A 27,962-nucleotide genomic window follows, 5' to 3' on the forward strand; every position below is an offset into this window, starting at 1 on the left:
TAAATAGCAAAACGGGTTGCCATACTAATGGTCTTCCCAGGGATATATGTCTATTGAATATTGCAAGAAAAACCAATCACTGATGTTTTTTTTCATAAATTTCATATTTTTTCTTATACAGTTTTTAAGTAATCAGACAATTGTATGTGTTTTTGAAAAAATGTTTTCATCCTATTTTCCACTTTTAGCCATGACAGCCATATTGATTGATGTACCATTCTATAATAGACCTATTTACATTTGTATGCTTATTAGTCGGTCACTAGATAAAATCACAAATGTTCCTATTAAATTTGACATCACTTTTTTTTAATTCACAATTTTAAGTGATTGTTGCTTGACTTCAGTCAGTTATTCGGAGCAGATCTAAGGTCAGTTGTAGACAAAATTCAGCTTACTTCAAATAGTGAAAATAGGTTTATTCACAAACTATAGGATATAAATCCTAGAAAAAATCGTTTGGTATTACAATGATTCAGTTGTGACATTAAATATTTAAGAGCAATAACTCCTAAAAGGAGCCATCTGATAATTTTGGCACTGTGAAATGTAGGTAGCTCTCGTTATTCTGAACACTTGTTCCACTCCAAATTTATTCTACCTATTATAGTTTTCAACATCTATGACAATAACTTATATTTTCACTTTATGTATTGCTTTCAACTGTGACATCCATTTAAATGGATAATAAGAAATACAATTTACTACTTAAGTGCATTTCAAAAAGAATTCTCTGTATCATATATGGAAATTTCACAAAAATTTATAAAAATCTAGAGAAATTTCCAAGTTACTCCATGTTGAAATATACCAATACAAACAACAAGGTGTCCACACAATTAAAACATGTCATCATTCAGGGCATAGATTTGCATTTTAATGGTTTAAAACATAAATAAATTGTGAATTTACTAAAACATTTTTTAATAAATAATAACGCAATTTTCCCAGTTTATACAATCCTGCCAATGTATTTTGTCCTTGGATATTGTTGCTGCAATGAAGGCCATTGGACAAACATATGATCCACTATATAATACAACAGTTTTGCTGATAATGATAGAGTCTCAACCCTACAAATACTTTCAACATATATCATTTGTGTCTTCCCAAATGTGAAGATCTGAAAGAAAGGAAAAATGTTCAATGAAAAATAATTAATTTTTGTGGTGTACTTAGTTCTAAATATTTATTCAAAGATGCATACAAAATAAGATAAAATAAAAGTTAATAAAACCATGTAAATAAAAATACTAAGAATACAAACATATAGTTATATTGTAAAATAAATACATAGGGATGTGCTTCAACAACCAAAATGAGAAAAGTGTCTTAAAATTACACATAACTGTTTTAAACTAATGTTTTTAAAAAACTGTAGCAAGCCAGGGGCAGGGATGTCTAGCCAAACAAATAACATATATCATTTCAGTTCTAAATACTTGAAAAAGGTCTCCACTGGCGCTAACTTACATGACTGAACTTAGTCTCAATCAATGTACATGATGTATAGCCTCCTGATTGTTTTTCTTGATCTCAATTATTTGCCAATAGGGGTACTTGTCCAAATGTTCAGTTCTGTATCATTTAGGAAATAACATAACCTAAATCTATGTATTTCATGTATATTAAATCAAAAATGCATTAGGCGTTTATCATGCATTGAAGATATGATAGGATTTAAAAAATAAAAACTATACCTTTAGTAATAGTCCAGCAAAACATAACGGTATACATGTGCCTGGTCCATTGCATAAAATCTGCAACAAATTTTTTTTAATTTAGAAGATTTGAAAGCTTATTGCAAAGAGCTATGACAATGACATATCTATAGGGTTTCTTTACATCAAAATCTATCTATGAAACAGTTTGTATTTATCAAAGTTTAGTATGATATGGGGTTTATGGTAAACATTATAAGAGTTTGAATTATTGTAAATTATTATTTCAATATAATTCTTGTATGATTTGCACATCTATAAATAATTGAATTGGATTTGTCAATTTGAATGTTTCCCTTGATTTACACTTCAATATACCCTGTTTCTGAAACAACTTTCCTAATCTTCACTGTGATCTATTCATGTGCAGTACACATGCATGCAGAATCCTGTATTTTCAGCAAATAGAGATTGAAAAAAAAAATACATTGTCATAACAGTTGTTTCTATTCTAATGCATGTATAACCCAAAAAAAACTTTGGACAGCTGTATTTAATTTGATGCAGTGTTTGAATTCATATAACCAAATGTATTCCCATTGTTTTCAATGAAATATCCTAATTTAAAATGCTTTAACATTTATAACCTAATCTAAAACACTTACAATTCCAGGATTGATGTAAAAAACTAAAGGAAAAGCATAAATAATTGCTACAAGTGTAGTCCATATTGATGTAAACCATGACTGTCTAACTTCTCTGCTTCTTGGAATTCTGTATATTTTATGCTGCAAAAATTGTTGTAAAAAAATTTGTTAAGATTTTAAACTGAATATCAGAAATTGCTTTGTAAGTAATACATACACAGAAGTTGAGTAGGTGCCAAAAGACTGTAAACTTGTCCTTCGAGGCATGTAAATTTAGTTTTTTTGGTAGTTTTATATTTTTAATAACGAACAAATGAGAATTTCTTTGTTAATGAGATTGTACCTTAATGAATAATAAAGACAACCATCACTCAGACAAATAAACTGTATTTTTACATGTTTCAAGCAATATAGTCTATGAAGTTCATATAGTGTAACTTATTACTCATATTTCATGAAATGCATTTTCCCCTTAGTGAATTATAAATCAAGTATTTAGTTCATGTTTTTTCTTACTAGTATCATATTAACTCTGACTGGAATTTCAGAACAAATCTAAATCTGATTCCAGCAAACAAAGTTCCAAAGTATAGTGATTCAATCATCTACCTAAGCTGTATTTGTCAAAACTTTTAGGAATTTTGGTTCTCTATGCTCTTCAACTTCATACTTTATTTGGCCTTTTTAACTTTTTTGAATTGTAGCATCACTGATGAGTCTTTTGTAGACGAAACGCGTGTCTGGCGTATATACTAAATTTAGTCCTGGTATCTATCACTATGATGAGTTTATCTACATGTAAATATTCAGAATTTTAGCAGCCTTAAGAATTTACATACCTGACTGTTTTCTTTATTTTTCTTTGATGATTCAAACTCTCTGACTTTGTCATTACTCATTTGATCTGTGTTTGCCATTATATAATATCTAGGGGAATATTGGGAACCCAAGAAGCTTATTAAACTCAACATTTCTTTGGTATGTCCTCCTATAAAATTATATACAATATACATGATAAAGATAATGATAAGCATGCAAAGTACCATGTTTTGAAGCAAATGTTTCTTCAAAAAGTTACATCAGGAATCCAGGATATAAGTATTAAGTTTGAAGCCACCAATTCTTGTTACAAAAATGCCCTTTGTGTCATACAGTCTCTAAAAAATTCTCTTCTAAAATTTTCTGTCCTATCAATCATTAGTCAATTAAGGTTTAAAATACTGTTCTTAACATTGTTCAACATGTTCAAATAGTAAATTGGTAAATGTTTATCCACTTTAAGACTGCCTTAGATGAATAGCTATTCCAATTTTTCCACACCAACATGTGGTTTTTGTTAATTTTTATGTTTTTGTAGAAAAAATTATGAGTGAACCTTTTATCACTTTAATAGAACAAAGACAATGTCACCGCAAATTAAAAGTGCACATTGTTGCTAAAAATTTTTTGGATTTGTGCTTATTTTGAATTATATAAAAAAATAAGTTTTAGAGGCATTGCAGGCATAAATCCAGGGGGGGGTTCCAACATGGGGGGTTCCAGGGGTTGGAACCCCCCTTTTTTTTGGACGATCAATGTATTTGAATGGGGACATGTAGTTGGAACCCCCCCTTTTTAAAATGGCTGTATCCGCCCCTGCATCTGGTTTAATTTGTACCTTCAGAAATTTCAAATATGTGAAGAAAGGTTTTCCATATAATCATATGCAAGCATTTTAGTTTCAAACATAATTTTGGTATCTGTTAACCATTTCTACATTATCCCTAATCCTCTTATCCTGATATCAGAATCCCACGCTTTTGGTTTTTAACAATAATATTCAAATTAAATGGTAGATAAGCTAAACTAGCACCTTTTAGTTTACATGATTAAAGCTGTCATTTCTTTTGTTGATTAAGTAAAAATAAATGTATTGTTATATATATCTAAAAGTAATGTTTGGTAACCTGAGATTTTATGCTGTCAATATTTAGTGGGATAAAATGTTCAAAAGTCGAAAAGAAATAGTTATCATTTTTTATGAAGGACTAAGTCTGATCAGACATTCATTTATTTTGGTAATTGTCAGGTAAAACAATAACAAAATAAGGTATTTTTCAGATAATGGGTTGAGACATAGCTAGATTTAAGAATAGAAAATTAACATATATAATAGTTACATAGTTCAGAACTCTAAATTGTGATGGATTTGTATATGATATACAGTGGTCTGGTTAGCCCAAAATAGAAGAGTGCCGTGCCCTTGGTGCTTTCATATGGGCCTTAATCTGTCCTGACGCCTTTTTCAAAAAACTAGAGGCTCTCAAGAGCCTGTGTTGCTCACCTTGGTCAATGTGCATATTAAACAATAGAGACAGATAAATTCATGACAAAATTGTGTTTTCGTGATCATGATGTGTTTGTAGATCTTACTTTACTGGACATTCTTTTTGCTACAATTATCTCTATCTATAATGAACTTGGCCCAGTAATTACAGTGGAAAATATATTCTAAAATTTTACAAAAATTTACAAAAATTTATGAAAATTGATAAAAAGGCAAACTATAAAGGGCAATAACTCCTTAAGGGGTAAACTGACAATTTTGGTGATGTTGACTTATTTGTAGATATGGGCGTCAAGTTGGTTACCTATTCCCTATTCCCTATTCGTTACCTATTCCCTATTCCCTATTCGTTACCTATTCGTTACCTATTCCCTATTCCCTATTCGTTGCCTATTCGTTACCTATTCCCTATTCCCTATTCGTTACCTATTCGTTACCTATTCCCTATTCCCTATTCGTTACCTATTCGTTACCTATTCCCTATTCCCTATTCGTTGCCTATTCGTTACCTATTCCCTATTCCCTATTCGTTACCTATTCCCTATTCCTATTCGTTACCTATTCGTTACTTATTTGATTTTTAATATCCTTCCCCCTTTTTAATTATGGCATGGAATAGTTTAATATGGCTGCCGCTAACATGGAAACGGCATAATTGTGAAAAAAATCAGTTTTTGGTTTTTGGTGAACTGTTTGGATATGCTTCAACTCAGAATCATCATATTTTAAAACATTGTAGGTGCCCACTATATACAGGTGTTGGATGATTTTGGCGATCATTGGAACTACTATGTTGCCATGGAAACTACACCAAAATTTTCAAAATTCTCAAAATGCTCAAAACTTCATGAAACTTCACAGTAATGATAAGCAACATTGGTAGATATGGCATTTGGAGTTGGAATTTCCAAAATAGGTCTTGTTACCATGGAAACAATGCAAAAAGGTCAAAAATTTCAAAAATAAGAATTTTGAGTAAACTGGACGAAACTTTACAGGAATGGTAACTGGCATAGGCAGAGTTGGATTTTGAAGTTAGAATTTTCAAAATGGCCGCCGTAACCATGGAAACAGCAAAAATATCAAAAAATTTAAAATTTTCAATTGTGTCCGTGTCTCTGGTGGTAAAAATGTGTTCTTAGAGATGAAAATACCCTATTAGCGCGCATGTACCCGTTCCAGCGCTCGGTTAATACCCTGTTACCTATTCGTTACCTATTCGTTACTTATTCACTTATAAAACGTTTGTTGTACGTTGCACCTTTTAGAAAATGATTTTCAATTGTGTCCATGTCTCTGGTGGTAATAATGTGTTCTTAGAGATGAAATACGACTATAAGCGCATGTACCCGTTCAAGCGCTCAGATAATACCCTCTTACCTATTCGTTACCTATTCTTTACCTATTAACTTATAATACGTTTGTTGTACGTTGCACCTTTTAGAAAAGGATTTTCAATTGTGTTCATATCTCTGGTGATAATTATATGTTCTTATAGATGAAATACCCCTATTAGCGCGTATGGACTCGTTCCAGCGCTCGGATAATATCCTGTTACTTATTCGTTCCTGATTCGCTTTAAATGCGCAGTGGTATACGCTGCACCTTAAAATAAATCGTTTTTTAATTGTGTTCATGTCTCTGGTGGTAATTATGTGTTCTTAGAGATGAAATGACCCTATTAGCGCGCATGTACCCGTTCCAGCGCTCGGTTAATACCTTGTTACCTATTCGTTACCTATTCGTTACCTATTAACTTATAATACGTTTGTTGTACGTTGCACCTTTTAGAAAAGGATTTTTAATTAAGTTCATATCTCTGGTGGTAATAATGTGTTCTTATAGATGAAATATCCCTATTAGCGCGTATGTACTCGTTCCAGCGCTCGGATAATACCCTGTTACTTATTCGTTCCCTATTCGCTTTTAATGCACGGGTAACATGCTGCACTTGAAATAAATCGTTTTTCAATTGTGCCCATGTCTCTGGTGGTAACAATGTGTTCTTAGAGATGAAATGACCCTATTAGCGCGCATGTACACGTTCCAGCGCTCGGTTAATACCCTGTTACCTATTCGCTACCTATTCACTTATAATACGTTTGTTGTACGTTGCACCTTTTAGAAAAGGATTTTTAATTAAGTTCATGTCTCTGGTGGTAATAATGTGTTCTTAGAGATGAAATACGACTATAAGCGCGCATGTACCCGTTCCAGCGCTCGGATAATACCCTGTTACCTATTACTTACCTATTCACTGATAATACGTTTGTTGTACGTTGCATCTTTTAGAAACGGATTTTTAATTGTGTCCATGTCTCTGGTGTAAACAATGTGTTCTAAGAGATGAAATTACCCTATTAGCGGGCATGTACCCGTTCCAGCGCTCGGTTAATACCCTGTTACATATTCATTACCTATTCGTTACCTATTCGTTAACCTATTCGTTACCTATTCACTTATAAAACGTTTGTTGTACGTTGCACCTTTTAGAAAAGGATTTTTAATTAAGTTCATATCTCTGGTGGTAATTATGTGTTCTTATAGATGAAATACCCCTATTAGTGCGTATGTACTCGCTCCAGCGCTCGAATAATACCCTGTTACTTATTCGTTCCTTATTCGATTTTAATGCGCAGGGGTATACGCTGCACCTTAAAATAAATCGTTTTTTAATTGTGTTCATGTCTCTGGTGGTAACAATGTGTTCTTAGAGAAAAAATTACCCTATTAGCGCGCATGTACCCGTTCCAGCGCTCGGTTAATACCCTGTTACCTATTCGTTACCTATTCACTTATAATACGTTTGTTGTACGTTGCACCTTTTAGAAAAGGATTTTTAATTAAGTTCGTGTCTCTGGTGGTAATAATGTGTTCTTAGAGATGAAATACGACTATAAGCGCGTATGTACCCGTTCCAGCGCTCGGATAATACCCTGTTACCTATTCGTTACCTTTTCACTGATAATACGTTTGTTGAACGTTGCACCTTTTAGAAACGGATTTTTAATTGTGTCCATGTCTCTGGTGTTAACAATGTGTTCTAACAGATGAAATTACCCTATTAGCGCGCATGTACCCGTTCCAGCGCTCGGTTAATACCCTGTTACCTATTCGTTACCTATTCGTTACCTATTCACTTATAATACGTTTGTTGTACGTTGCACCTTTTAGAAAAGGATTTTTAATTGTCTTCATGTCTCTTGTGGTAACAATGTGTTCTTAGAGATGAAATTGTCCTATTAGCGCGCATGTACCCGTTCCAGCGCTCAGTAAATACCCTCTTACCTATTCGTTACCTATTCACTTATAATACGTTTGTTGTACGTTGCACCTTTTAGAAAAGGATTTTTAATTAAGTTCATGTCTCTGATGGTAATAATGTGTTCTTAGAGATGAAATACGACTATAAGCGCGCATGTACCCGTTCCAGCGCTCGGATAATACCCTGTTACCTATTCGTTACCTATTCACTGATAATACGTTTGTTGTACGTTGCACCTTTTAGAAACGGATTTTTAATTGTGTCCATGTCTCTGGTGTAAACAATGTGTTCTAAGAGATGAAATTACCCTATTAGCGGGCATGTACCCGTTCCAGCGCTCGGTTAATACCCTGTTACCTTTTCGTTACCTATTCGTTACCTATTCGTTACCTATTCACTTATAAAACGTTTGTTGTACGTTGCACCTTTTAGAAAAGGATTTTTAATTAAGTTCATATCTCTGGTGGTAATTATGTGTTCTTATAGATGAAACACCCCTATAAGCGCGTATGTACTCGTTCCAGCGCTCGAATAATACCCTGTTACTTATTCGTTCCTTATTCGATTTTAATTCGCAGGGGTATACGCTGCACCTTAAAATAAATCGTTTTTTAATTGTGTTCATGTCTCTGGTGGTAACAATGTGTTCTTAGAGATGAAATTACCCTATTAGCGCGCATGTACCCGTTCCAGCTCTCGGTTAATACCCTGTTACCTATTCGTTACCTATTCACTTATAATACGTTTGTTGTACGTTGCACCTTTTAGAAAAGGATTTTTAATTAAGTTCATGTCTCTGGTGGTAATAATGTGTTCTTAGAGATGAAATACGACTATAAGCGCGTATGTAACCGTTCCAGCGCTCGGATAATACCCTGTTACCTATTCGTTACCTTTTCACTGATAATGCGTTTGTTGTACGTTGCACCTTTTAGAAACGGATTTTTAATTGTGTCCATGTCTCTGGTGTTAGCAATGTGTTCTAACAGATGAAATTATCCTATTAGCACGCATGTACCCGTTCCAGCGCTCGGTTAATACCCTGTTACCTATTCGTTACCTATTCACTTATAATACGTTTGTTGTACGTTGCACCTTTTAGAAAAGGATTTTTAATTGTCTTCATGTCTCTTGTGGTAAAAATGTGTTCTTAGAGATGAAATTGTCCTATTAGCGCGCATGTACCCGTTCCAGCTTGTTACCTATTCACTTATAATATGTTTGTTGTACGTTGCACCTTTTAGAAAAGGATGTTTAATTAAGTTCATATCTCTGGTGGTAATAATGTGTTCTTATGGATGAAATATCCCTATTAGCACGTATGTACTCGTTCCAGCGCTCGGATAATACCCTGTAACTTATTCGTTCCTTTTTGGCTTTTAATGCGCAGGGGTATACGCTGCACCTTAAAATAAATCGTTTGTTAATTGTGTTCATGTCTCTGGTAGTAACAATGTTTTCTTAGAGATGAATTGACCCTATTAGCGCGCATGTACCCGTTCCAGTGCTCGGTTAATACCCTGTTACCTCTTCGTTACCTATTCGTTACCTATTCACTTATATAGGTAACGAATGGTAACAGGGTATTAACCGAGCGCTGAAACGGGTACATGCACGCTAATAGGGTCATTTCATCTCTAAGAACACATTCTTACCACCAGAGACTTGAACACAATTAAAAAACGATTTCTTTCAAGGTGCACCGTATATCCCGCGCATTAAAAGGGAATAAGTAACGAATAGGTAACAGGTTTTTTACCGAGTGCTGGAACGGGTACATGCGCTCTAATAGAGTCATTTCATCTCTAAGAACACATGGTTACCACCAGAGACATGGGCACAATTGAAAATCCTTTTTTAAAAGGTGCAACGTACAACAAACGTTTTATAAGTGAATAGGTAACACATATGTAACGAATAGGTAACAGGATATTAAGCAAGAGCTGAAACGGATACATGCGCGCTAATATGGTCATTTCATCTCTAAGAACACATTGTTACCACCAGAGATATGAACACAATTAAAAAACGATTTATTTCAAGGTGCAACGTATATCCCGCACATTAAAATCGAATAAGTAACGAAAAGGTAACAGGTTATTTACCGAGCGCTGGAACGGGTGCATGCTCGCTAATAGGGTAATTTCATCTCTAAGAACACATTGTTACCACCAGAGACATGGATACAATTAAAAATCTTTTTCTAAAAGGTGCAACGTATAACAAACGTATTACAAGTGAATAGCTAAGGAATAGGTAACAGGTTATTTACCGAGCGCTGGAACGGGTACATGCGCACTAATAGGGTCATTTCATCTCTAAGAACACATTGTTACCACCAGAGACATGGGCACAATTGAAAATCCTTTTTTAAAAGGTGCAACGTACAACAAACGTTTTATTAGTGAATAGGTAACAAAAAGGTAACGAATAGGTAACAGGATATTAACCTAGCGCTGAAACGGATACATGCGCGCTAATATGGTCATTTCATCTCTAAGAACACATTGTTACCACCAGAGACATACACACAATTAAAAAACGATTTATTTCAAGGTGCAACGTATATCCCGCGCATAAAAATCGAATAAGTAACGAATAGGTAACAGGTTATTTACCGAGCGCTGGAACGGGTGCATGCTCGCTAATAGGGTAATTTCATCTCTAAGAACACATTATTACCACCAGAGACATGGACACAATTGAAAATCCTTTTCTAATAGGTGCAACGTACAACAAACGTATTATAAGTGAATTGCAACGAATAGGTAACAGGGTATTAACCGAGTGCTGGAAAGGGTACATACGCGCTAATAGGGGTATTACATCTATAAGAACACATTATTACCACATGAGATATGAATTTAATTGAAAATCCTTTTCTAAAAGGTGTAACGTACAACAAACGTACTATAAGTGAATAGGTACGAATAGGTAACGAATAGGTAACAGGGTATTAACCGAGCGCTGAAACGGGAACATGCGCTCTAATAGGGTAATTTTATCTCTAAGAACACATTCTTACCACCAGAGACATAAACACAATTAAAAAACGATTTATTTCAAGGTGCAACGTATACCTCGTGCATTAAAAGCAAATAAGGAACGAATAAGTAACAGGGTGTTATCCGAGCGCTGGAACGAGTACATATGCGCTTATAGGGGTATTTCATCTATAAGAACACATTGTTACCACCAGAGATATGAACTTAATTGAAAATTCTTTTCTAAAAGATGCAACATACAACAAACTTATTAAAAGCGAATAAGTAACGAATAGGTAACAGGGTATTAACCGAGCGCTGGAACGGGAACATGCGCTCTAATAGGGTCATTTCATCTCTAAGAACACATTGTTACCACCAGAGAAATGAACACAATTTAAAAAACGATTTATTTCAAGGTGCAACGTATACCTCGTGCATTTAAAGCAAATAAGGAACGAATAAGTAACAGGGTATTATCCGAGCGCTGGAACGAGTACATATGCGCTAATAGAGGTATTTCATCTAGAGGAACACATTATTTCCACCAGAGATATGAACTTAAATGAAAATTCTTTTCTTAAAGATGCATCGTACAACAAACGTATTAAAAGCGAATAAGTGACGAATAGGTAACGAATAGGAAACAGGGTATTACTGTGACCGAGCGCTTGAACAGGTACATGCGCGCTAATAGGGTCATTTCATCTCTAAGAACACATTGTTACCACCAGAGACACGGAAACAATTGAAAATCCTTTTCTAAAAGGTGCAACGTACAACAAACGTATTATAAGTGAATAGGTAACGAACAGGTAACGAATAGGTAACAGGGTATTAACCGAGTGCTGGAACGGGATCATGCGCTCTAATAGGGTCATTTCATCTCTAAGAACACATTGTTACCACCAGAGATATGAACACAATTAAAAAACGATTTATATCAAGGTGCAACGTATACCTCGTGCATTTAAAGCAAATAAGGAACGAATAAGTAGCAGGGTATTAACTGAGCGCTGGAACGGGTACATACGCGCTAATAGGGGTATTTCATCTATAAGAACACATTATTACCACCAGAGATATGAATTTAATTGAAAATCCTTTTCTAAAAGGTGCAACGTACAACAAACGTACTATAAGTGAATAGGTAACGAATAGGTAACAGGGTATTAACCGAGCGCTGGAACGGGAACATGCGCGCTAATAGGAGTATTTCATCTATAAGAACACATTATTACCACCAGAGATATTAATTTAATTGAAAATCCTTTTCTAAAAGGTGCAACGTACAACAAACGTACTATAAGTGAATAGGTAACGAATAGGTAACGAATAGGTAATAGGGTATAAACCGAGCGATGGAACGGGTACATGCGCGCTAATAGGGAAATTGCATCTCTTAGAACACATTGTTTTCACAAGAGACATGGAGACAATTAAAAATCCTTTTCTAAAAGGTGCAACGTACAACAAACGTATTATAAGTGAAAAGGTAACGAATAGGTAACGAATAGGTAACAGGGTATTTACCGAGCGCTGGAACGGGTACATGCGCGCTAATAGGGTTATTTCATCTCTAAGAACACATTGTTATCACATGAGACATGAACACAATTGAAAATCCTATTCTAACAGGTACAACGTATAAAAAAATGTATTATAAGCGAATAGGTAACGAAAAGGTAACAGGTTATTTACCGAGCGCTGGAACGGGTACATGCGCTCTAATAGGGTCATTTCATCTCTAAGAACACATTGTTACCACCAGAGACATGGGCACAATTGAAAATCCTTTTCTAAAAGGTGCAACGTACAACAAACGTTTTATTAGTGAATAGGTAACAAAAAGGTAACGGATAGGTAACAGGATATTAACCGAGCGCTGAAACGGATACATGCGCGCTCATATGGTCATTTCATCTCTAAGAACACATTGTTACCACCAGAGACATACACACAATTAAAAAACGATTTATTTCAAGGTGCAACGTATATCCCGCGCATTAAAATCGAATAAGCAACGAATAGGTAACAGGTTATTTACCAAGCGCTGAAACGGGTGCATGCTCGCTAATAGGGTAATTTCATCTCTAAGAACACATTGTTACCATTAGAGACATGGATACAATTAAAAATCTTTTTCTAAAAGGTGCAACGTACAACAAACGTATTACAAGTTAATAGGTCACGAATAGGTAACAGGGTATTAACCGAGTGCTGGAAAGGTTTCATGCGCGCTAATAGGGTTATTTCATCTCTAAGAACACATTGTTCCCACCAGAGACACGGACACAATTGAAAATCCTTTTCTAAAAGGTGCAACGTACAACAAACGTATTATAAGTGAATAGGCAACGAATAGGTAACAGGGTATTAACCGAGTGCTGGAAAGGGTACATACGCGCTAATAGGGGTATTTCATCTATAAGAACACATTATTACCACCAGAGATATGAATTTAATTGAAAATCGTTTTCTAAAAGGTGCAACGTACAACAAACGTTTTATTAGTGAATAGGTAACGAATAGGTAACGAATAGGTAACAGGGTATTAACCGAGCGCTGGAACGGGAACATGCGCTCTAATAGGGTCATTTCATCTCTAAGAACACATTCTTACCACCAGAGACATGAACACAATTAAAAAACGATTTATTTGTGCATTAAAAGCAAATAAGGAACGAATAAGTAACAGGATGTTATCCGAGCGCTGGAACGAGTACATATGCGCTTATAGGGGTATTTCATCTATAAGAACACATTGTTACCACCAGAGATTTGAACTTAATTGAAAATTCTTTTCTAAAAGATGCAACGTACAACAAACGTATTAAAAGCGAATAAGTAACGAATAGGTAACGAATAGGTAACAGGGTATTAACCGAGCGCTTGAACGGGTACATGCGCGCTAATAGGGTCATTTCATCTCTCAGTACACATTGTTACCACCAGAGACACGGACACAATTGAAAATCCTTTTCTAAAAGGTGCAACGTACAACAAACGTATTATAAGTGAATAGGTAACGAATAGTTAATGAATAGGTAACAGGGTATTTACCGAGCGCTGGAACGGGTACATGCGCGCTAATAGGGTAATTTCATCTCTTAGAACACATTGTTACTACAAGAGACATGGAGACAATGAAAAATCCTTTTCTAAAAGGTGCAACGTACAACAAACTTTTTAAAAGCGAATAAGTAACGAATATTTAACAGGGTATTATCCGAGCGCTGGAACAGATACAAATGCACTTTTAGAGTTATATCATCTCTAAGAGCCCAAATCTTCCACCAGAGACAACAAAACAATTGAAAATGATGTTTTAAAAGGTGCAACGTAAGATACTCGTATTATAAGCGAATTATAAGCGAGTGATGGAACGAATTAAACAAGGTAATAGCATGCTCCGAAACGATGTACACGCTGCTTACATGTTTAACTCCACCACATTATGTTAGTATGTGCCTGTCCCTAGACAAGAGCCTGAAATTAAGTAGTTATCGTTTGTTTTTGTGTAACATATTTCCGTTTATTTTTTTGTATATGAAACACGGCCGTCAGTTTTGTTGTTTGAATTGTATGAGGTTGTCATGTCTGGGCCTTTTATAGGTGACTACACGGTTTGGGCTATGGTCATTGTTGAAGGCCGTACAGTGAACTATAGTTGATAATTTCTGTGTCCTTTTGGTCTAATGTGGAGTGTTGTCTCATTGGCAATCATACCACATCTTCTTTTTTATGCAAGCGCTAACACGGTGATTTCATCCCGTCGAACCAAGATCCATCTTCAAACATACGGACATAAAGCAGTTAAAAGGTAGAACGTATAAAAAACAAGTAAGGAACAAATGCGTATCGAACATGAAGTAACAGGATCGGTTGAGCACAAACACATATAAATAGGTCATAAAAAGATCATTTTACCTCAACAAATTTAGAACTATTACCATATGTAAGAGTATTAACAACTAGATTTGTAATTGCTAGCAATATCGGATGGCACCCTTCCCCCTATTACCAGGTGAGCGGCAGCCATTTTGACAATTCCAAAGTCAAAGAGAGCATCTACAGATGTCTAGTAACATTTTTGCAAAGTTTCATTAAGTTTGAACATTTTGAAATTTTTGATATTTTTGCTGTTTCCATGGTTACGGCAGCCATTTTGAAAATTCTAACTTCAAAATCCAACTCTGCCTATGCCAGTTACCATTCCTGTAAAGTTTCATCCAGTTTACTCAAAATTCTTATTTTTGAAATTTTTGACCTTTTTGCATTGTTTCCATGGTAACAAGACCTATTTTGGAAATTCCAACTCCAAATGCCACATCTACCAATGTTGCTTATCATTACTGTGAAGTTTCATGAAGTTTTGAGCATTTTGAGAATTTTGAAAATTTTGGTGTAGTTTCCATGGCAACATAGTAGTTCCAATGATCGCCAAAATCATCCAGCACCTGTATATAGTGGGCACCTACAATGTTTTAAAATATGATGATTCTGAGTTGAAGCATATCCAAACAGTTCACCAAAAACCAAAAACTGATTTTTTTCACAATTGTGCCGTTTCCATGGTAGCGGCAGCCATATTAAACTATTCCATGCCATAATTAAAAAGGGGGAAGGATATTAAAAATCAAATAAGTAACGAATAGGTAACGAATAGGGAATAGGGAATATGTAACGAATAGGTAACGAATAGGGAATAGGGAATAGGTAACGAATAGGCAACGAATAGGTAACGAATAGGGAATAGGGAATAGGTAACGAATAGGCAACGAATAGGGAATAGGGAATAGGTAACGAATAGGTAACGAATAGGGAATAGGGAATAGGTAACGGTAACGAATAGGCAACGAATATGGAATAGGGAATAGGTAACGAATAGGTAACGAATAGGGAATAGGGAATAGGTAACGAATAGGGAATAGGGAATAGGTAACCAACTTGACGCCCATTTTGTAGATCTTACTTTGCTGAACATTATTGCTATTTACAGTTTATCTCTATCTATTATAATATTCAATATAATAACCAAAAACTGCAAAATTTCCTTAAAATTACTAATTCTGGGGCAGCAACCCAACAACAGGTTATCTGTTTTGTCTAAAAATATCAGGGCAGATAGATGTTGACCTAATTAACAATTTTCCTCTGTCAGATTTGCTCTAAATGCTTTGGTTTAAGAGATATAAGCCAAAATCTTCATTTCGCCCCTAAGTACTATTTTTAGCCATGGCGGCCATCTTGGTTGGTTAGAAGGGTCACGCCACACATTTTTAAACTAAATACCCAAATGATGATTGTGGCCAAGTTTGGTTAAATTTGGTCTTGTAGTTTCAGAGGAGAAGATTTTTTAAAAGAATACTAAAATTTATGAAAAATGGTTAAAAATTGACTGTAAGGGCAATAACTCCTTAATGGATCAACTGACAATTTTGGTCATGTTGACTTATTTGTAGATCTTACTTTGCTGAACATTATTGCTGTTTACAGTTTATCTTTATCCATAATAATATTCAAGATAATAAGCAAAAACTGCAAAATTTCCTTAAAATTACTAATTCAGGGGCAGCAACCCAACAACGGGTTGTCCGATTTGTCTGACAATTTCAGGGCAGATAGATCTTGACCTAATAGATTATTTAACCCCCATGTCAGATTTGCTCTAAATGCTTTGGTTTTAGAGTTATAAACCAAAATCTACATTTTACCCCTATGTTTTATTTTTAGCCATAGTGGCCATCTTGGTTGGTTGGCAGGGTCACGCCACACATTTTTTAAACTAAATACCCCAATGATGATTGTGGCCAAGTTTGGATTAATTTGGCATAGTAGTTTCAGAGAGGAAGATTTTTCTAAAAGATTACTAAGATTTACGAAAAATGGTCAAAATTGACTATACAGGGCAATAACTCCTAAAGGGGTCAACTGACCCCTTTCAGTCATGTTGACTTATTTGTAAATCTTACTTTGCTGAACATTATTGCTGTTTACAGTTTATCTCTATCTATAATAATATTCAAGATAATAACCAAAAACAGTAAAATTTCCTTAAAATTGACAATTTAGGGGCAGCAACCCAACAACGGGTTGTCCAATTCATTTGAAAATTTCATAGCAGATAGATCTTGACCTGATAAACAATTTTACCCCATGTCAGATTTGCTCTAAATGCTTTGGTTTTTGAGTTATAAGCCAAAAACTGCATTTTACCCCTATGTTCTATTTTTAGCTATGGTGGCCATCTTGGTTGGTTGGCTGGGTCACCGGACACATTTTTCAAACAAGTTACCCAAATGATGATTGTGGCCAAGTTTGGATTAATTTGGCACAGTATTTTCAGAGAAAAAGATTTTTGTAAAAGTTAACGACGACGATGGACGACGGACGACGCCGGACGCAAAGTGATGGGAAAAGCTCACTTGGCCCTTTGGGCCAGGTGAGCTAAAAACTTGTGTGCCGTTTTGGTAAAAATTGCCTTTTGTTTCTTTGAGAAGTTAAATAACACATATGACTTCCATTTGTTGTAACTTAATATAGACTGACCCTGTAAGGGCTGTATAGCCAGTCAAGGTCGTTAAAAACTTCCATTTGCTGTAACTTTACTTATAATATCGACCATGCAAGGGCTGTATAGCCAGTCAAGGTCATCAAAAACTTCCATTTGTTGTAACTTAATATACCGACTGTGCAAGGGCTGTATAGCCAGTCAAGGTCAATAAAAACTTCCTTCTGGTGTTACTTAATAGATGATGTTAAGCTATAATCCTACAAAATGGGTAGTGTGATGTTAAACTATAACCTTTGAAGCTATACTAAATAATTCCTAAAGACAAGGGGAAAAGGGGGGGGGGGGGGGGGGGAATAGTAAAATAGTCAGTTTATTTTGTCCTTTTTGGTTAATCATTGTGTTAATAGTGATGTGATGTATGAATGTGTATTGCCATGCTTTATGAACATGTAGTATGAATGACTTTTCTAATGCAAATTTTATACAATAATCAAAACAACAACTTAGTTTTCTATGTTGTGTCATGTGTACTATTGTTTGTCTGTTTGTCTTTTTCATTTTCAGTCATGGCGTTGTCAGTTTATTTTAGATTTCTGAGTTTGACTGTCCCTTTGGTATCTTTCGTCACTCTTTTATTAACAACATATACAGTAAAAAAAAAAAAATGTGAACTCGTGATACACAAAGTAGACATAAGAAATGAGCAGTGCCTTTTCCTATAATAAAACAAGTGCCCTGCCCTCCACTGGCACCCTGCCCCTTTTGATTTCTAGTTTGAGCACTGATATATATATATGTGTTATGTATATATATATATGTACCCTATGTACCTCTATCATGTCTATATATTGTATAAATCTGATTTTTGAAATAATCAAAATTTACAATGAAACATGTAATGCATGTGGTCCGAGACCACAATTATTTCGTAGTGCATTTCTTTTAGAAAAATGAAAATTTTAAAAATTCCACGTGCGCTTTCTCAATGAAATTTTTACAGTGTGTTGAACTACTTTTGGGACAAATTACATCAAAATTATAGAAAACTTCATAGGCTCTAACTCAAAATATGGACAATTTTATGTTTAAGGCGTCTTGATATCTTTTGACAGCTTCCGAAGTGCAAATTTTCAACCCTTTTCAGCTGGACCAAATCACTACTTTCCTTTAAAATTCTGAACCCATTTTTTTTTTTTACAGTGTAATTTCACCTCCTTCTTGCAATTTGAGGCATTAAACATGGAGATATAAATTTGGAAGAGGTATAAAAATTAATGGCAAGTAACCCATTGTCAACACTAGGGACTATATTTGTGAACAACAAAAATCCGGTCCTACTATAAAGCGCCCGGGAGCACCCGGGAAAAGAAAAAGCGCCCGGAGAAGGAAAATTAGCGCCCGTAGAAGAAAATTAGCGCCCGAGAGAAGAAAATAATAATATTTTATAACAATATTTTTTTCCCTTAAGAAATAACTAATCATTGCTTGTCTTGTCCTTAATATAAATGGGGATATGTATATTTTGTTACTAAAATTAATCGGTGCCTGAGGTCTTATATTTTCTCAACTGCATGGTGAACACTTTTTTATACAGATGCTGAGATAGATTTATTATATCTTTTTAAAAAAACTAAAACTGTTTCAATGGCTATGGTTATCAGGGATCTAATGCTTAGACTTAGATTTAAACCAAGCACCTGCTTTTTACCCCCTTGTTTTAACTACGGTACATGTATAGTACTGCTTTTTTTGCTGATTTATTATGTGTACCTCTTTTATTTTTGATTAAATTAATATTTATCTGTAAAATTTGAGTTGTCTTATACATACATTTTTCATTTTGATATCGTTTTTGAAAAACATGTCTCTTGATGTCTTACATGTTATAAATCTTCCGCATAAACTGTGATCCATTATTATCAGTCTTTCGAAATAGTATTCATATATTATTGTTAAAATTGAAATATTCATACTTGTTTTTGTGCTTTATTACAAAGGTCTATTATATGAATTTGCAAATTACTTGTCTAAAATAAAAAAATCAATTTCCATAACTTAAGAAAGTTGTCTCATGCCAATAAAATATTTAAATATTTTCCCCGGGCGCTTTTTCTGTTCCCCGGGCGCTATATTTTCTTCTCCGGGCGCTTTTTCTTTTCCCCGGGTGCTTTTTCTTCATCCGGGCGCATTTTAGTAGGACCCCAAAAATCAAGGGACGACAATTGTGGTCTTGGACCATGTCACTTTGAGTTTGTCATGATATATTTGATGACTACCACAAACAGCCTAACCTTAACCTTTAACCCATTGACAGCTTTCCCAATTGTGTCAGATTGTCAAACCCCACATAGCCAAAGTACATACACACATATTATGTAGTATAAAACCGGAAAATTTTCATTCATGAAATCTTTCATACCTTCCAGGTTTTGATCTTTTCAACCTGTTCAATGGGACCTTTAAAAGGATTCTTATTATCCTCTAATTGTTCACATATTTGTTATACACTTTATTGCTATTTGTCCGCCATTGCTGAACAACACATATCCATTATTTTTTAACCCTCGATAGAGAAAATGTCTGATACTATGTAGAGAAATAATTGTTGTATGATTTCAATAGTACTATGATGCAAATTCTCCAGAAGAGTGTTTTAGATTTCCAAATACACCTTTAATATGGGGCCATAAAAAAGAAGGTGTTTGTTAGCCCTAACCCTACCTACCCAGAAAATAGCTGCCTACAAAAATCTTTTATTGCCCTATGGGAAAAAGTTTTTTTTTAATCAAATAGGCATGAAGACTCATGAACATCTGACACTTCAATTTATCTTTGCCAAAGAAAACTAAAGAAAATACCTACCTACATGTACCTACCCACAGTCTCTACTTTTGGGTAGTGTTTGTGCAGCCAAAATATTTGTGCAACCAAAATATTTCTAAGTGTGGCCTCGCTATTTGTACGTCATTACTGGATATCACAAAGGATCCCATAAAAGTTTAAGTGATAATACAAAATATCACAATGCCGTGCAATTCCATGGAAAAGTGATTGTTATATGACGTCAATATTTCAAGCTGGGCAGAATCTCAGGTCAACCGGGACAGATGTCAAGATAACGAAAGGTGTTTAGTGATAAAGTCTAATAAGTTTTATTTTTTTTATTTATTACAAGGACTACATTAATACATGATACCATATAACCCCAAAAATAACAAATCATGTTACCAAATTCAAATTCATCTACAATGTAATATATATATATATGTTAGCCCAAGCTGGGTTTTTTTAACATCATAAACTCCCTATGTAAATGACACCCATTTAAGCATCTATTATTTATATAATTTTATTGTCACTGACTTTTTCTTCTTCCGAATACGGGAGTAGACTCCTAGGTAGGAGTGTAAAACTTCCCAGAACTTGTGTGCTATGTACATATGAACTTAATTTAAAAATAATATGACAAAGAAAAATCATTAACTATAACATATATATACATTATGTACAATGGCTTTGTAGTAAAATAAGTTGTTGTGGATCCTTTAAATGAGGGTGGTAAAGGGTTTTTTATTTTTATTTCACGTTCAACGTGTTTTTACTTTTTTATTTGACGTTCCGTCGTGCAAGACGGGTGCCTCGTTCAACGTGTTCTGCTTATTTAATTTTACGTGCATCGTGATTTTCAAAGTCTTATTTTGCGTGCTCGGTATTTTTCAAATAAAATTCAAACACTTGGCAGGGATCGTCAAGAAATACTTTTTTAAAAGCCGTAAACCAATTATATCATAAATGTGTATACAAAATCGGGAATATCAAGTAAAACAAAGAGTTAATATATACAAGAAGACAGTGACTCAGTCACAAAAGGTTCAAATAAAAGTATTTATTTTTCGTGCAACGTTCATTACAGAAATTATTTCACGTTCAACGTGAAATTATGTCTTATTTCACGTTTTTTCCGTGCAAGCACCCCCCCTTTACCACCCTCTTAAATGTTAGAGTGGATATGCCACTTTTGAAGGATTCCAGGGTGTCAGACATACCTACTGCTTCAAGTAGTGAGTTCCAGTCGGAAATAGTGCGAGGATAAAACGAAAATTTATAGAAATCTTTATTTGTTGATATTTGCCTAAATTTATGTTTCCCCCTAGTACATCTATCAGATATTGTTAAATTGTCCTTAGGAACTTCAACTAACCCCCAATTTATTTTATATATCATAGTTCATGTAGTTAATCTAGCTTTTTTCTTCTTATTTCTGAATTTTCCCATTCCAATGACTTAATTATATTTGAAACTGCTCCAGGTGATCTGTCTTTATAATCATGGCTGCCTTACGTTGTACCTGCTAAGCCTATGTGATGTGTTGCTTTTTGTACGGATCCCAGACAGGGGAAGAGTATTCGACGACTGGACGGACAAGTGATGTGTACGTAAGATTTTTAACCTTACGTGTGCAGTTTTTCAAGTTCCTACGAAGAAAACCTAAGGTTTTATTTGCCTTACAGGTAATATTGTTTATATACATGATATATGTGTTCCCCAATCAAGATCATGGCTTATAGTTACGCCTAAATATTTACTGTCTTTAAGGGGGCTCCTGGGTTTAAATCAATTTTTTTTTCTAATATAGGATTTTGCTATATTTTTTTATAAATGAACTTGATCATATATTTAAAAGAAAAATGAAATAAAACAAGAGGCTCTCAAGAGCCTGAATCGCTCACCTGAATTTTTTTGGTTTAATCTCATATCAATGATTATTTTGGATTTTCAATTTATTTAAATGTTCTTTGAATCGTCCTATTTTCTTCAAAAGCAAAAAAAAATCATTTTCTCCTATGTTCTATTTTAGCCATAGGAGCTATGTTTCTTGAAATACAAGGAAATGAAATATAAAATTTATACTAGATACTCTGAAACTCTAAAACTCATTTAGCCTAAGTTTGGCTGAAATTGATACAGCAGTTTCAAAGGAGAAGATTTTTTAAAGTAAGTCAACATGATGAACAAATTGTGAAAAAAGTCTTTAAAGGGCAATAACTCCTTCAGAGGTCAATTGACAATTTTGGTCAAATTGACTTATTTGTAGATCTTACTTTGCTCAACATTTTTGCTATTAACAGTTTATCTGTATCTATAATAATATTCAAGATAATGACCAAAAACTGCAAAATTTCCTTAAAATTACCAATTAAGTGGCAGCAACCCAACAATGGTTTGTTTGATTCATCTGAAAATTTCAGGGCTGATAGATCTTGACCTAATGAACATTTTTACCCCCATGTCAGATTTGCTCTAAATGCTTTCGTTTTTGAGATATAAGCCAAAAACTGCATTTGACCCCTATGTTCTATTTTAAGTAACGGCGGCCATGTTTTTTGACAGATAAAAAATCGAAGCACACACTTTGTGCAGGATAATCTAAGGAACAATCATGCTAAGTTTCATCTAAATCCATTCAGCAGTTTCAGAGGAGAAGATTTTTTAAAGTTAGCAAATATGATGAACAAATTGTGAAAAATTGTCATTAAAGGACAATAACCCCTTACGGGGTCAATTGACAATTTTGGTCATATTAACTTATTTGTAGATCTTACTTTGCTGATCATTTTTGCTGTTTACAGTTTATCTTTATCTATAATAATATTCAAGATAATGACCAAAAACTGCAAAATTTCCTTAAAATTACCAATTAAGTGGCAGCAACCCAACAATAGTTTGTTTGATTCATCTGAAAATTTCAGGGCTGATAGATCTTGACCTAATGAACATTTTTACCCAATGTCAGATTTGCTCTAAATGCTTTCATTTTTGAGATATAAGCCAAAAACTGCATTTGACCCCTATGTTCTATTTTAAGTAACGGCGGCCATGTTTTTTGACGGATCAAAAATCGAAGCACACACTTTGTCCAGGATACTCTAAGGAACAATCATGCTAAGTTTCATTCAAATCCATTCAGTAGTTTCAGAGGAGAAGATGTTTGAAAAATTGTTAACGACGACGACGACGTCGACGACGACGGACGCCAAGTGATGAGAAAAGCTCACATGGCCTTTTAGGCCAGGTGAGCTAAAAATGGGGTCACCGTTCATTTAAGCTCACAATCTGCCTCTGGAAAAAGCATACATTTTTATTAATGTCCTTTTTCTCTGTTGAGCTAATAGGAGAAACAGAGGTAATATCGAAATAAAATCAAAGCGCTGTAAGCGCTGAAGGCAGTTAACCAAAAACCAAGGCAACCGTAATTATGAAAACTGTGGCAATGTTGCCTCAACATTAAACATTCATATATAGTACATTCATGTTTATCTAATGATTTATTTATTAAGGCAAATAATTTATATGTTATCAAGGTTTCAAAAGCAATGCATATATCAATGTATATTTTTTATGGTGAGTCTGCAGTGGTACAAGTTCCCAATGATTGCAGTTGTTCTACTTGGTGGTTAACCTTACTTTTATTTGACTGCTAGAAGTTCAATTTGACGTAGTATGAACATGTAATAGTATGAATAGACTGGTTTCCCTGAAAAGAAAACTGAGTTTGTGTTCTATAGTACAAAAGTTATGAGACACGAATCAGACAAATGTTCACTACAACAGGGATCAAAGATGAGGTCTGACTGACTTGCCCATAGTAAATGTAAATGATTTGTTATTTTGTCCCATACATATGAATATATATAATTTAGGGGTGGGGATCTCAACGGTTTTCAAGTTCTCAAACAGGTAGGGGTAGGCAGAGGATTCAGGGGGCAGGGGGCCCGTCCCCCCTTTTTGGGTTGATTATATAGGGAATCACTGAAGCATGACTGGAGTGGGCCCCTCTTATGTCAGTCAGTGGGCCCCACTTATGAAAATTTCTGGATCCGCCACTGGGGGTAGGGTGACCCTAGGGACTTCCCCTACATTTCATTTTATTTGTTATATTGTCCCATACATGAATATATATGGTTTAGGGGTGGGGATCTCATTGGTTTCCAAGTTCTCAAACAGGAAGGGTAGGGTGACCCAAGGGACTCCCCCTATATTTCATTTAATTAGTTATATTGATCCATACATGAATATATATTGTTTTGGTGTGGGGATCTCGACCGTTTCCAAGTTCTCAAACAGGAGGGTTGGGATGACCACAGGGACTTCCCTTATATTTCATTTGATTTGTTATATTGTCCCATACATGAGTATATATGGTTTAGGGGTAAGGATCTTGACCATTTCCAAGTTCTCAAACAGGAGGGTGAACAGTGACCTCAGGGACTCCCCCTATCTTTCATCTGATTTGTTATATTGTCCCATACATGAATATATATTGCTTAGGGATTGGGATCTCGACCATTTTTAAATTCTAAAACAGGAGGGGTGGGGTGACCCCCAGCGACTCTTCCTATATTTCATTTGATTTTTCATATTGTCACAAACATGAATATATATGGTTAAGGGGTGTGGATCTCAACCGTTTCCAAGTTCTCAAACAGGAGGGGGTGGGGTAACTCCAGGGACTCCTCCTATATTTCATTTTTTATTTATGATATTGTTCTATACTTGAATATATGCAGGGGCTGATTCAGACGGGGGAGGGTTGCGGGCTTGCACCCCCCTTAAATTTGCAACTCATGGGTTCTTCTCAGCTTTATAAAGAAAATTCCGATAATTTTACCTCAATTTTTTTTTAGCCTCGCTCTGCTCGGCGAAAATTTAAGTTTGCGCCCCTCCTAACCTAAAATCCTGGATCTGCCCCTCATATATGGTTTAGGGGTGGGGAGCTCGACCGTTTCCAAGTTATCAAACAGGAGGGGGTAGAGTGGCCCAAAGAATGCCACCTATATATCATATAATTTACTTACATTAAGGTATATATAATATAGTTGCATTATTTGTGAAAATAAAGAATGAAACTTTCAGCTACTTTAATTGACCCTTCAAAATTGAGAAAAAACAAATAACCCCTCGAAATTGCAGTAATATGTTTACAATTTAAAAGCATCTCACATGCATTATATCATCATTTATCATTTATAAAGAAAATTTAAACTGTGACCATGAACATGTATATTGTTAGATATACTGTTCCCAGCTGTCACGTTGTATTGGATTTTTAAATTAAAATTTTTCAAAAAGTAATTTTTAGTTTCTGAATAAAATATTTTTCTGCTTTTTCTTTCTTTTACATATATCTTTTGGTTTACAATACTAGTGTTTATATTCATTTACCATGCATAGATGTATTTTTTCACCTGCTTGGATTTATTTTGTAAATGATCGTCAAACCCGGAATTACCCTTATCCGCTTCCGGAATCGGATCCGATTTTGTAAAATTTTGTCTTCACGGCCGCCATTGTTGTGTGTTTACAATGTTGTTTTTGTCAATCAGATACGATTTTACTCGAATTTATACAATATTTGTCGGCGATTTTCTGTATAAAGCTAGCGGTTGAATAAAATGAACATCGCCGTCATGAATAATAATGATAAAAATAAGTTTTTAGCTCGTTTAATTGGAGACTTTGGTGAACATGGTGAAAAGGTTTGCAAAGTAATTTCTTATTTTATTTCAAATGTAAGGCGACTACGTCGGGCGTAGTTAGAAACCAACTATCCTAGTCGAAATTCCGCTTGCAAAAGTGGAAGGTCTCGGACCACCGCTAATTTGCACACCTGCCTCCAAATTGAAAAGCTACGAAAATTTCTTTTTCTAATTTGAAATTGCCGCCAACAGCATGAACAGTTGAATTATATAATAGACTACTGACGTAGTTGTACTACGTATTGATGACAAACAATATTCCTACGACTTTTGTCATTTGGGAAATCTAAACTGCTTGTCTTAAGAGATTTTCGGAGATTAAATATTTCATACAATTGTTCTTTGACATCTTAGCTAAAAGCACAAGTCATAATGAACTACACAAGGATTTTTAATAAGCACTTCTTCCTATGTGTAACTTTAAAACTTTTGGATAAATCGACGATCATTTAAGGTTTTTCTGGTCATTTTTTTTGTAATCCAGAATAAAAAGTATTAAAAAAGTGTTCAATTAGTTATATATAACATAGTAACAAGCTAGGTAATAACAATGGCAAGTATTTCAGGATTTATTGGGTAGAACACAAATCTAGGGTGCTCGCATAATGCAGCTTAACTGCATAAAAATAACCTAATTACAGAAATCGCTTAAATTTAACAATTATTTACTTTATGTACAGCTTATATGAAAACAATAATAAAAAATATAGGTCACAGATGAGTTAAATAAGATATTTCAAATTTTGCACCAAAAGGAGATAATTTGGAGCTTTGTCAATTTTAAAAGTCATCTGGGGCCAAACTGAATCGATTTTTTGGGTTGGGGTTTTTACCATATATCATAAAGTAATAACTTATAGTGTAATAAATAAAATTTGTAATGAAAAAATAAAAGTTCAATTTTTTACTGAAATATTTGTACCCACGAGGCACCTTAACTGACATGCACAAGATACACATATCATAGTCACATGTAATTAAGATAAGCTTATAATAATAAACAAGTTAAACAGCGAGGAATTCCCGCACCCGGAGGCGTTCTGCAAGGCTACATCACAGGAGTTTGAAATCTTATCAATAAGGGGGTAAAAATATACCAAAGTCGACTATCATAGTAGAAGCTCTACTATGATAGTCGATTTTGGTATATTTTTACCCTCTTAAATATACCAAAGTCGACTATCATAGTAGAAGCTGTACTATGATAGTTGACTTTGGTATATTTTTACCCCCTTATTGATAAGATTTCAAACTCCTGTGGCTACGGTATCGGGATCGTTCGCCCTAATAACATGTTTGCCCTGGGTACGTTCGCCCTGAGCTCGTTCGCCCAGAGAGTCCGTTCGCCCTACTAAAAAATATTGATATTCAGGGCATTGAAGTTGAAAAAACTTATTCAGATATTTCTATGGTATATATTCTTGACATTTATGGAAACAAGGAAATATTTAAAAGTTTATGGCTTGTTTAGGATCGTTAATTGTTCAATGACAAAATAATTTGCATCACTGATTATTGTGATACTTGTCTTTTGAATTAAAATTATGCGACTGGACAACAAATAGAAAAAAATAAAAATCTGGGCGAATGGACCCTGGGCGAACAGGTATCAGGGCGAACACGTCGTATGGCGAACGTGAATCAGGGCGAACGGACCCGGATTCTGTGGCTACATGCATCAAAAATAAAGGCGAACGAACTATGTGGACGAAGGGACCACATATTACCCGCATCAATAATCTAATTAGTGTTGGCTATAACTTCTTTCTTGTCATTGTTGTGTTATGTGAACAGTATATAATTACTACCTGAACCAATGACAATCATCATTGATGTGCTCCGAGTTGCTTTTTCTTCGTGTGGCATCGTTGGAGACTAATGCGATAGGGGAGAGAAACTAACTCAAGAAGCTCAATTCCATTTCGCTGAAATTGTGATCATAATAACATTTGGGACTATTATAAATGTATTATACTAGATAGTCATAGAATAAGATCTATATAAACATGTCCCAGTATGCATTAT

At 34.7% G+C, this 27,962-nt stretch overlaps 1 protein-coding gene across 2 annotated transcripts; it reads right to left on the minus strand.

Annotated features, from left to right (window-relative positions):
- Positions 1 to 915: 915 nt before the first annotated feature.
- On the minus strand, positions 916 to 27,876 carry LOC143049318 (UDP-N-acetylglucosamine transferase subunit ALG14-like). 2 transcript variants are annotated; one of them, XM_076222993.1, is made up of 5 exons: positions 27,746 to 27,876; positions 3,148 to 3,296; positions 2,327 to 2,449; positions 1,701 to 1,760; positions 916 to 1,123 (listed from the first exon to the last, which is right to left on the minus strand). In XM_076222993.1, the coding sequence occupies exons 1-5, from the start codon at positions 27,801 to 27,803 to the stop codon at positions 953 to 955; spliced, it is 561 nt and encodes a 186-aa protein (XP_076079108.1). In that variant the 5' UTR covers positions 27,804 to 27,876; the 3' UTR covers positions 916 to 952. The 2 variants fall into 2 exon arrangements, with proteins under 2 accessions (XP_076079108.1, XP_076079109.1); XM_076222994.1 differs by lacking the exon at positions 916 to 1,123 and having other exon boundaries at positions 1,695 to 1,760.
- Between the last annotated feature and the right edge of the window lie 86 nt (positions 27,877 to 27,962).

The sequence above is a fragment of the Mytilus galloprovincialis genome, chromosome 10 (genome assembly GCF_965363235.1).
Source record: "Mytilus galloprovincialis chromosome 10, xbMytGall1.hap1.1, whole genome shotgun sequence".
In the NCBI taxonomy this organism is placed as follows: Eukaryota; Metazoa; Mollusca; class Bivalvia; order Mytilida; family Mytilidae; genus Mytilus; species Mytilus galloprovincialis.